Genomic DNA, 10,562 nt, shown 5'->3' with positions numbered 1-10,562 from the left:
AAGAAAAAGCTATTTGGGAGCCGATTACACGCTCTTAACGTAATTTATACGGACTGGGTGGGGCCCACACAGCAGGTGGGCGTGGACTAAATTTTTCAGTGTAATGCTTCACATGACGGGATAAACCCACTAAGCGACAGCCTTAAAGGGCTACACCTATATTCATAGAATCTGGGGTTACAGTACGTAACTAACGATCCCACCCCCATGCTTCATAGTAGGTATGGTGTTCTTGGGATGCAACTCAGCATTATTCTTCCTCCAAACACGACAAGTTGACTTTTTTACCAAAAAGTTTTATTTTGCTTTCATCTGACCATGAAATTCTTCGAATCCTCTTCTGGATCATCCATATGCTCTCTGGCAAACTTCCGATGGACCTGGACATGTACTTGCTTAAGCAGGGAGATATGCCTGGCACTGCAGGATTCGAGTACCTCTCTGCCTAGTAGCCTTTATTACTTTTGTCCCAGCTCTTTGCAGGTCATTCATCAGGTCCCTCCGTGTAGTTCTGGGATTTTTGCGCACCGTCCTCATGATCATGTTGACCCCAGGGGTTGAGATCTTGCGTGGGGCCCCAGATCGAGATAATCAATGGTCTTGTAGGTCTTCCATTTTCTTACAATTGCTCCCAGTTCATTTATTCACACCAACCTGCTGCCTATTGTAGATTCACTCATCCCAGCATGGTGCAGGTCTACAATTTTCTTCCTGCTGCCTTTCGAGAGCTCTTTGGTCTTGACCATGGTTGAGTTTGGAGTCGGACTGTTTTGAGGCTTTGGACAGGTGTCTTTTATACAGATAACAAGGTCAAACTGGTCCATTCATACAGGTAATGAGTGGACGACAGAAGAGCTTCTTAAAGACGAAGTTACAGGTCCATGAGAGCCAGAAATCTTGCTCGTTTGTTACTGACCAAATATTCTCCACCAAAATTTACAAAAAAATTATTTTAAAATCCTACAGTGTGATTTCCTAGATTATTTTTCCTAATTTTGTCTCTCATGGTTGAAGTTTACCTCTGATGAAAATTACAGACCTCTCATCTTTCTAAGTAGGAGAAATTGCACAATCAGTGGCTGACTAAATACTTTTTTTGCCCCAATGTAAATTGTAAATGGACTGCACTTATATAGCGCTTTTCTATCTGATCAAGATACTCAAAATGATTTGTGTCCTCATTTACCCATTCATACAGCACTCTATATCTATACAAAGAATAATCAGTGCTTTATCACATGCATACACCAATGGGACACTCATCAGAGGCATTTAGGGGTTCAATGTCTTGCCCAGGGACACTTCGGCATGTGACTTCTGGTGGAATCGAACCCCCAACTCTCGTATTGGAGGACGACTGCCCCTAAATGACCATTAATGCTGTCTGCAATGAGATGGCAGTGCAGCCCAATGACCAACAAACATTTTGGAAACAACACTATCAACTTTAAGAAAAAACACTTTATTCTCAAAATTGGGCCATGTTGCAGAGAGAAAAAAAGCATTTAAACATAAGCATGGTCAACTTAAAAATAGAAAGAAAAAAAAAACATGTTTATAGGAAAAAGTAGGCTTGTGGACATCTCTACTGTCTCTAGTTGGACACACTTTGCAGCAGAGTAATGTTGTCTCCTTTCAACATGATCCTCCCTGGAAGACACGGACAGAAAGAAATAATTAAAGAAACCTGAGTGGAAGAAGATTAGACAATTCAGAAAACCAACAGGAGGAATAAAACATTACATTTTTACAGGAGTACTTTTTTTCTCTCTCTCACTGGCTCTGTAACGAGGCGCACACTTTTCTTCTTGCTCCCTGTTCTCTTCTTGCTTTTTTGCTCTCCGTCTGCAGCTCCTATTTTTTTTTACACATCTTCCGAAATGAAAACTACTGTTTTGGATCTGACCAACTGGACTTTCGACGCAAATGACAAAATCTTTTCAACAAAGCAACAGGGTCCTGGAGTACCCTCGTCTGCTCGGATGACACGCATGCAGCTGTATATATCTCTGGGGGTGATGCATCTACCTCTGCTGTCGATCGAGGACGCCGAAATTGCATATAATTGGAGTTATGATAACAGGTTTCCCGTTTTTGGAATAGTTTGGATCCTGGTGTATAAACATACAAAGAAGACGGCCGCAGCCAATTTGGACCTCGTCTGGCTGCTACCTATGTGAAGGTTTGGTTCGTGCTTTGAGGACTCAAAATTAGCTGATTTATGAGCGAAACCGTAAGTTGGAAGTGATTTGAATCGCAGGCCACCTGCAGCTTTGGGACTTGTCAGCATGAAAACAACCTTGAAGAGGCTTGTAAGCACAGACCAGTAGAATGCACCCTAATCTGGCCATTTCGGACCTTGGAAGTATCAGTACAGACTCAAAGGCTGACAAGGAAAAATTGTCTGCCTGAATAAATAACCATTGTGGTTTTATCTGAATCTGACTCCCCGGTTGGCCGACTTATCAATTTCTCCTGGGAAATGTGTAAACTAAGGAAAAGCTTTGTCCATCACCCCACCACCACCCTTCTGTGGAGGCTTATCAGAACTGTGCAGGCTGACCATCATTTCATCTCATCAGGACTATGGACTCTCTAGGGCTTCATGGACCGCTTCATTTGTAAATGCATGTACGTGTTCATAAATGTGCTTGCTGGCAGAGGTTTTTTTTGATGTCTTAAATTGTGTCCTGTTACGACATGGTGTGAAGAGATTTTTTTGTAATGCCACTATCCTCTCCTCATGGCTTTGTCCCTTTTTTGATCTAAAAAATGTATTCTGAAAATGATAAGAGGCCGCGCTCTCAAAGAGCAGCTACGTGCACTCCGCCTATCTTTCGGATGACTGCATGGACATATTCTAGCTGTATCTCGGTACAATGATAATAAAAGCTTATTCTGATTCTCAGAACATCAGCGAGGAACCTCACCAGTACGCATATTGCGAGAATAGATCAACAGAGCACACCATCTTCTCTGTGGCTCGCACTGCTCGCACCCATCTGGAGCAGGACTCCTACGTCCATATGCTCTTTGTGGACTTCACGTCTGCCTTCAACACCATGATTCCCCAGACCCTTATGGACAAACTACTCACACTAGGACTAAGCCCCTCCATATGAAACTGGGTCCTGGACTTCTTAACAAACAGGCTGCACCAGTCTGTAACTGCAGTCTGTGGACCCCTGTGGTCTAGAACTTTTCCTCCTCTACCATAACCCTCAGCACTGGTTCCCCCAAGGGCTGTGTGTTGAGGCCCCTCCTGTTCACTCTGCTCATGCTGCCGCTGGTGCCCATGTCCAGCCATCACTGTGCGAGAGGCAGGAGACAACCTGGACAGGTCGCAAATCCATTTCAACTAAACTAAACCTAAATTTCATCTAAATCTCAGGCTTTGGGTATCCCGTGCGAATGCGCCATATAAAAAGCAAACATTGGGGAATAATTTATTTATTTCACATGGTCCTTAGGTAAAACTAATCTTGTGCGAATAGGGCTTTAGTTTAGTGTATTTCTTAGTTCATATCTTAGATCTTATTATGGTTTTCCTTACAATTTATACTTTTGTTGGATGTAACTGACCCTGTGTACATAATTTCGTTCGACCACATGTACCAGATATGATGTAAATGAGAATAGAAACCTTGATCCTTGAAAACGTACAAGTAGATTTTGTCATTCAATTCAAAAATACTTTATTAATCCCAGAGGGAAATTATTTGTTGTTGAAACTCGTTATCCTCATTTCATTAAGAGATGTTATAGATGCTGATGGCTGAAGGCAGGAAGGATCTCTTGTAAAGGTCCATCCCACAGTGGATCCTAAGAAACTGGCTGCAGATGCCGTCCGATCCGTCCACCCAGACTGGGCTGGCCTCTTGGTTCCTCTCTGTAGGACCGCCCGAATGCAGGGCAGAACTCCTCCCAGAGCGATGGCCACTCCTCCCAGCAGACTGCTGAGCTCCTTGTCATTGCGGACAGCCAGCTGTAGGTGCTGAGGGACGATCCTGTCCTTCCACTGTCATGAGCCGTGTTTCCTGCTAGTTCCAGGATCTCAGTGGTCAGGCACTCGAGCACAGCTGGCAGGTAGATGAGAATGCATCCACAGAACATCCTTTCAACTCACTTGAGATTTGGTGCTGTAGTTGAGATATTATTTGAGCTTTTGAGATGTTAATCAGCTTTTGGTTGTAGAAAACTGCCTTGTTGCCATGGTTACGCATCATAACAAATGTCCAAAACTAAAAAAGTTTCAGTAAAAATCCTTCCAGCTGCACAGCATCTGATACCAGAGGAAACAATCATCCAAAAAATGTGATTTACATCCAGAAAAAGAGGAATTAATGTTTCCAAAAGCAAAATCTCAAAATGAAAGTAACAGAGCTGCTCCAACATGCAGCCACCTTGAGCGGTGCAAACAATACGAATAAAAAACCTTGAGCACCTTGAGCAGCATACCTCAGACTTTCAAGTTGAATATACAGTATAAAAGGCAGTGTTTACTGTTTTTGCTTTAATTTGTTTTCTATTTCAAGTTAATGTAATTTTTCATTTCTCTCTTCTGTTTTTGTATTTTAGAAAAAAACAAGAGTTTTGCAATACCACAGACTTGAAACTGAAATGGAGGTTCAACATGTTATTTAAAAAAAAAAAAAACGTTTTAAAAAGAGGAATTAAATGGGTTATTTACTTTAATGTTCTTTTTCGTGTATTTGTACACTGCCTGGCCAAAAAAAAAGTCGCTACCTGGATTTAACTAAGCAAATGGGTACAAACCTCCCATTGGCTAATTACTGCATGGATTATCTTTCAACTGGCAACAAGTTATTTAACCCCCACTGGTGCAATGAGTTGCTTCTCATTTCTTAAACAACCATGTCGAAAGACACATGGCGTGGTCGTGGAAAAGATGTCCGTCTGTTTGAGAAGGGTTAAATCATTGGCATCAAGCAGAGAAAACATCTAAGGAAATTACAGAAACTACTAAAACTGGGTTAAGAACTGTCCAACACGTTATTAAAAACTGGAAGGATAGTGGGGACTCATCGTCTTCAAGGAAGAAATGTGCCTGGAAAAAAAATCCTGAATGATCGTGATCAGCGATCACTTAAACGTTTAGTGAAATCAAATCAAAGAAAAACAACAGCAGCACTCAGGGCTGTGTTTAATAGTGAAAGTAAGAACATTTCCACACACACAATGTGAAGGGAACTCATGGAATTGGGACTCAACAGCTGTGTAGCCTTAAGAAAACCACTAATCAGTGAGGCTAACTGAAAAAAAAGGCTTCAGTTTGCTAGGGAGCATAAAGATTGGACTCTGGAGCAATGGAAGAAGGTCATGTGGTCTGATGAGTCCAGATTTACCCTGTTCCAGAGTGATGGGAGCATCAGGGTAAGAAGAGAGGCAGGTGAAGTGATGCACCCATCATGCCTAGTGCCTAGTCATCAATGCAAGATCTTGGTGAAAAATTAATGCATCACTGGATAGAAATGGATCTTGTGACATTGCAAACAATGCCACAGCAAATGCATGCCATAATCAAAGCTAAAGGTGGTTCAACAAAATACTAGTGTGACCTTTTTTTTCAGTGGCAACTTTTTTTTGGCCAAGCAGTGTATTACTGTATTTTCCGCAGCACACGTCGCACCACCCTATAAGTCGCATCAGTCCATATTTGTCTAATAAAGTGGAAAAATCCATAAATATGTCGCTTTGCCATATTCCGTGCATGTATTATGCGTCACCGCTGATGCGTCGCGTTTCTTTCGCATCACCGCTGACAACCCGGAAATGTGAGCCGAACCCGGAAATGTGGGCCTGTGTTGTGCCAAAAGTCGACGGGCTACCAAATGGCAGCTGCGGGAGTGTGCACAAGAGGACTTTAACAAGAATTTAATACAAGATTAACACTTAACAATTATTAGTAGACTACTTACTAAAAAGTCTCTTGGAGCCCTGGTCCAAAACCAACAGGAAGTCGACCATTTTGGGTCAAATTGTCATTTTTAGGCGTTTCTAATTGCAAATTTTAACGAACTCCTCCTAGGAATTTTGAAGGATTGCCTTCAAACATGGTTGATATGCCCTTTAGACATTGGAGAGTAAAAGTTATCTAAAGCTTGCATTTTCATATATGTTAAAGGGGCGTGGCCAGGCCTCAAAGGTTCGCTTGACGCCATAAATTTACAAACACTATAACTTTCACATTGAAAGAACGAAATGCACGAAACTTGGCATGACTCATCCCTGTTGGATGCCCGACGATCCACTGTCATATTTTGATGTAATCAAAGCCCCGCCCCCTCGGAACAGGAAGTCTCTTTTTTTTTTTTACTTGGAATGCTCCCTCTTTGACACCATTGACTTAATCAGGATGATCCTGCGTTAGAAGACAGATCATATGGTCTGACTAGATTTAAAGTGCAAACTGTTTTTGCTGGAGGATGTGAGCATGGCGAATTAAGAAGTGACGCCATTGCAATACGTTTGGCTCTAAATTGCACAGATTTCAGAAGAGGTGCACAAAAATCACTATGCTCGATCATTATTCGCCCTTTGAACAGGAATCCATGATAAGTGGCCAATAGCCTTTAAAGTGCCACCTACATTATTCCTACAGTTATAGCTCAATGATACATAATCCTATCTGCAACAGATTTTTGGGGCGTCGTGAGCACTTCTAGACACATTGGTATTGTGGTTTAACATTTGACTCAAGTACGCCCCCTAGACTATTCAAACTGTTATATCTCAATGATATATTATCCTATCTGCATTAGTTTTGGTGCGTGATCAGTGAGCACTTCTATATACATTTGTGTTATTATTTAACATTTGACTTGAGTGTGCCCCCTAGATTATTCCAAAAGTTATATCTCAGTGATGCATCATCTGATCTGAACCAGATTTTATGTGCGTGATCAGGGAGCACTTCTAGACACACTGGCATTGTTTTTTAACTTTTGACTCAAGTGCGCCCCCTACATTATTCCAACAGTTAAAACTTAGTGATACATCGTCCAATCTGAACCTGAGCTTTTGTGCTTCTTCAGTGAGCACTTGTAGACACATTGGTATTGTTGATTCATGACATCACTTAAGCCCCACCTACTTAAAGAAAAAAAAAAGCCAATTATTGGATGACACTTCCAGCTTCGCACTGTGTAAGATATTAGACTGAAACTTTGTTCGCTAACTGTTGATTACCAAACAACATGTTGAAAAGCATAAAGGAAGTGCTTGTCAAACATTCACAACAAAACAGGAAGTCACCATAACTCCTGTCTGGAAGGTCAGATGTCACCTATACTTGTAAGGCCTGCACCTGGACAAGTAACGACATGACGGAAGGCGATGTCGAAGATTTGAGAAATGCGCCCTGTGGTGAACGCGTGCGGGATTGGCACGAAAGCATTCGCGATGGCGACTGGGTGGACTAGCTGGAGCTCCCGCGGTCGCCGTAAGGCTGGAGCGGCGCTTTGCTGCGAGGGCCTCCAATGCTGCTTGCAGCTTTAATTTTATTTTAGCTTTGCTTTAAAGTTAAATTCTTGTTTTGTGATTTGTACATCTGTGGGTTAGAATAAAGTTGAATTAAAGGCCGTAGCTCTTGTTTAAACATATTTGAGGGAAATATTCCTGAGAGAGCCAATAAATGTCTTTTTATGATTTTTCAGCTGAGTTAACTTTAATTAACAGATTATTTAAAAAAGTCATTAAAGTGAAAACAAGATTTCATGCCTGTACTGTATCTTTTTTCATCATCACTGATAAAAAAAATTAAATAATAAATATTATTTTTTAATACGTTTTAAAAAATTGTTTCTATCCTCTGTCCCAGACCTGTCCCGGTTCGCCCCCGTCTGCCGTGGCTCGTGGTGCGGCCTCATGCGCTTCTTCGAGTCGGCAGCCCTTATTATCCTAAGCAGCGACTAGCTCGCTCTGAATTTTGTTGTCGGTCACCAAACATAAAAATGCAGCCAATGCTCCGAGTTTGAGTAATTAAAAATGACGGATCGGGTGTTTTGAAAAGTTTCTTAAAGAACCAGTGACTCGGGCCCCTGACCAATCAATGACCAACAGTGTTCTGACTAGGGATGCACGATATTGGATTTTTGGCCAAGTTTGGGTGTCGGTTCGGCATGCTTGGTACCCCAGAGAAGAAGGGACAGAAAAAGGGTCCGGTTCCATGAAAAACTGCTAGTGGAAAAAGTCTTGGAACCGTACAGTCGAATCGTGCTGAAGAGGAGCTATGGAAAAGGGGCTTATGGGAGAGTCCAGCTACCCTGCTGAGGAAACTCATCTCAACAGCCAAGTAAGTGCCAAAAAGAACCTGTTCATTAGCCTATTTGTGAGGATTGAAAACATTACAAGACAGTTTAAATTCAAATTAGTTCTGCTACTTGGATGATTTATGAATAGCTCGACTCATTTGCATGAAGTGGTCCTTTTATCAAATAATGTTTGTTTATAATATATGCTATCCTTCAATTCATTTCAATTCAGTTTATATAGTGCCAATTCACAACAAAGTTGTCTCAGGGCACTTGACAGAAACATTCACATTAATAGAAAAGCAAATTAGTGAAGTTCTAAATCTTCACTTCATCGCAATTGCCCATCCTGAGCAAGCAGAATGGCAACAGTGGAAAGGAAAAACTTCTATCCATCAAATAAATGTTTTTTTGTCCTGCTATGTTGTACTAAAGTGCTTCACTGAGGTTGTTTAGATCAACTTGCTAACCGTACAAGTCAACACTAAACGAGTATTATCACAAACAGTGCTCTTACCGAGTGGTTTTCGGCTCTTAGTCTTCATGTGGATTTCTTCAGAATCATCTAGAACCAGGTTCATGTACTCATCAAAACCCTGAATGTGTAAAGAAAGAAAAAGCTTGGATTCATACAATAGTTTCATATCCATCATAGTCAGTTAACTACTTTTATGAAGACAACAAAACAATAAAAATAAATAATGGTAAAGAATGGTTTCGTTTTTGTCATAGCTGGAAAGTAGAGGATGACATTTTTTCGTGAGTACCGCGGATCACGTGATTCCGACAGGATTCCGGCGGGACCGGAGTCAACCTCGTCATAACTCACGTGACCGGGACGTGACTGGACTGAAAGCTAACGGGAGCAGACAGGAGCGGGAACCGACCAATAACCAAAATTGAAGATGAAACCAAACAAAAAAACGGCGCAGCTATTTTGTAGTTTTCTTTCAGTAAGCCTTCACTTTAACACAAGTCAAAAGAACTACATTCCCCAGAAGTCAACTGTTCCAGCCGTAGCTTTTCACCGAGCAGCGAAGTATCCAGCAAAGAAACCGAGTGGCTGAAATAGTTTGCAACGCAAGGTAAGAAGTAACTATCTGTCTATTAAACTCACAGAACGGACAGGAAAGTGTCAAATAACCCTGAAGTTCCAGAGTGATGGGAGCATCAAGGTAAGAAGAGAGGCAGGTGAAGTGATGCACCCATCATGCCTAGTCATCAATGCAAGATCTTGGTGAAAAATTAATGCATCACCCCCCCCACACACACACACACACACACACAACTACCGATACAAACAACGTGCATCTCAGCTGTGTCTCTTGACCCACGGTTCCCCAGTCGGTACATGGACCAAGAAAAGAGGCAGGTAATCAAAGACAGAGCAGTCAGAGAAACTGAATCATTCCTGCAGGAGTAGAGAAAGCTGAAACACCACAAGCTTCAGGGTCAGCTGAAGACACCTTGTCACAAGTTTTGGACGTTATAGCTCATTTAAAGACAACACATTTTTAGTTGTATGTTACATTTATGCTTAACAGATCTTATGCGTTCCTTTTATTTAGTTTTTTGGGGAACTGCACATGCACTTCAGTTTTTGTGGTGGATTTTGAGCAAACTTTTTCCAATCTAAATAGCAGAAGTATATGTTTTATTATGACTGAATACTTCATTATATAAAGTAACGGCAGTAAAATTAACCCATGTTTTTTATTTAGTTTTTATACAATACTGCAAAGCAACATGTTAAGTTACCTTTGTCAATAACTATGATTTGTTTGTTTTTGTTATATCACAAAATGTATCGTTATCGTCAGAATGCTCTGAAATATCACAATATTATATTAGAGCCATATCGCCCACCCCTAGACAGTATTTTGGAAAGACAACAAATGTGAAAAAGGAAGATGAAAAGCAAAAGCAGCACAGCAGCGAGCTCTGGAGCAACAAACTTATAATTCCCCAAGGGCTTTGAAGATTTCCCACTACATCGTCTGCTATATCACAAAGATTTACAACCAGACAACTCAGTCCAAGGGTTTAAGTTTATTTTTAATACGCTGGACCCAAGGTACGTTATTCCTTCACATAGCGTTCAGCGATAATAAAGAGAAATGATGCCATCCACCTACCCCCCCCCCACAAAAAAAAACTTCTTCGGATCTTGACGATTCACGTAAATTACAAATTTTAGTTATTATAGTTTAGTAAAGCGACTAGTTTGCAGGTTTGTGTCTGGGCCTCCCTGCTCAAGCTGCTGGCCCCATGACTCGACTTCAGAACAAG

At 41.3% G+C, this 10,562-nt stretch overlaps 1 protein-coding gene across 1 annotated transcript in view; it reads right to left on the bottom strand.

The window, feature by feature from the left end:
- Positions 1–1,481: 1,481 nt before the first annotated feature.
- Positions 1,482–10,562, bottom strand: part of snrpe (small nuclear ribonucleoprotein polypeptide E) — a 9,460-nt gene continuing 379 nt past the window's right edge. Inside the window, exons 3-4 of the mRNA XM_037679086.1 lie at positions 8,791–8,869; positions 1,482–1,650 (exon numbers count right to left, since the gene is read on the bottom strand). Coding sequence (XP_037535014.1) covers positions 1,595–1,650; positions 8,791–8,869 — 135 coding nt within the window. The 3' untranslated portion in view covers positions 1,482–1,594. The remainder of the gene's footprint in view (positions 1,651–8,790; positions 8,870–10,562) is intronic.

This window comes from Nematolebias whitei, chromosome 7 (assembly GCF_014905685.2).
Source record: "Nematolebias whitei isolate Nwh7 chromosome 7, NemWhi1, whole genome shotgun sequence".
In the NCBI taxonomy this organism is placed as follows: domain Eukaryota; kingdom Metazoa; phylum Chordata; class Actinopteri; order Cyprinodontiformes; family Rivulidae; genus Nematolebias; species Nematolebias whitei.
Note: the sequence above shows the minus strand (reverse complement) of the source record. Positions and strands in the feature narration are given on the sequence as shown.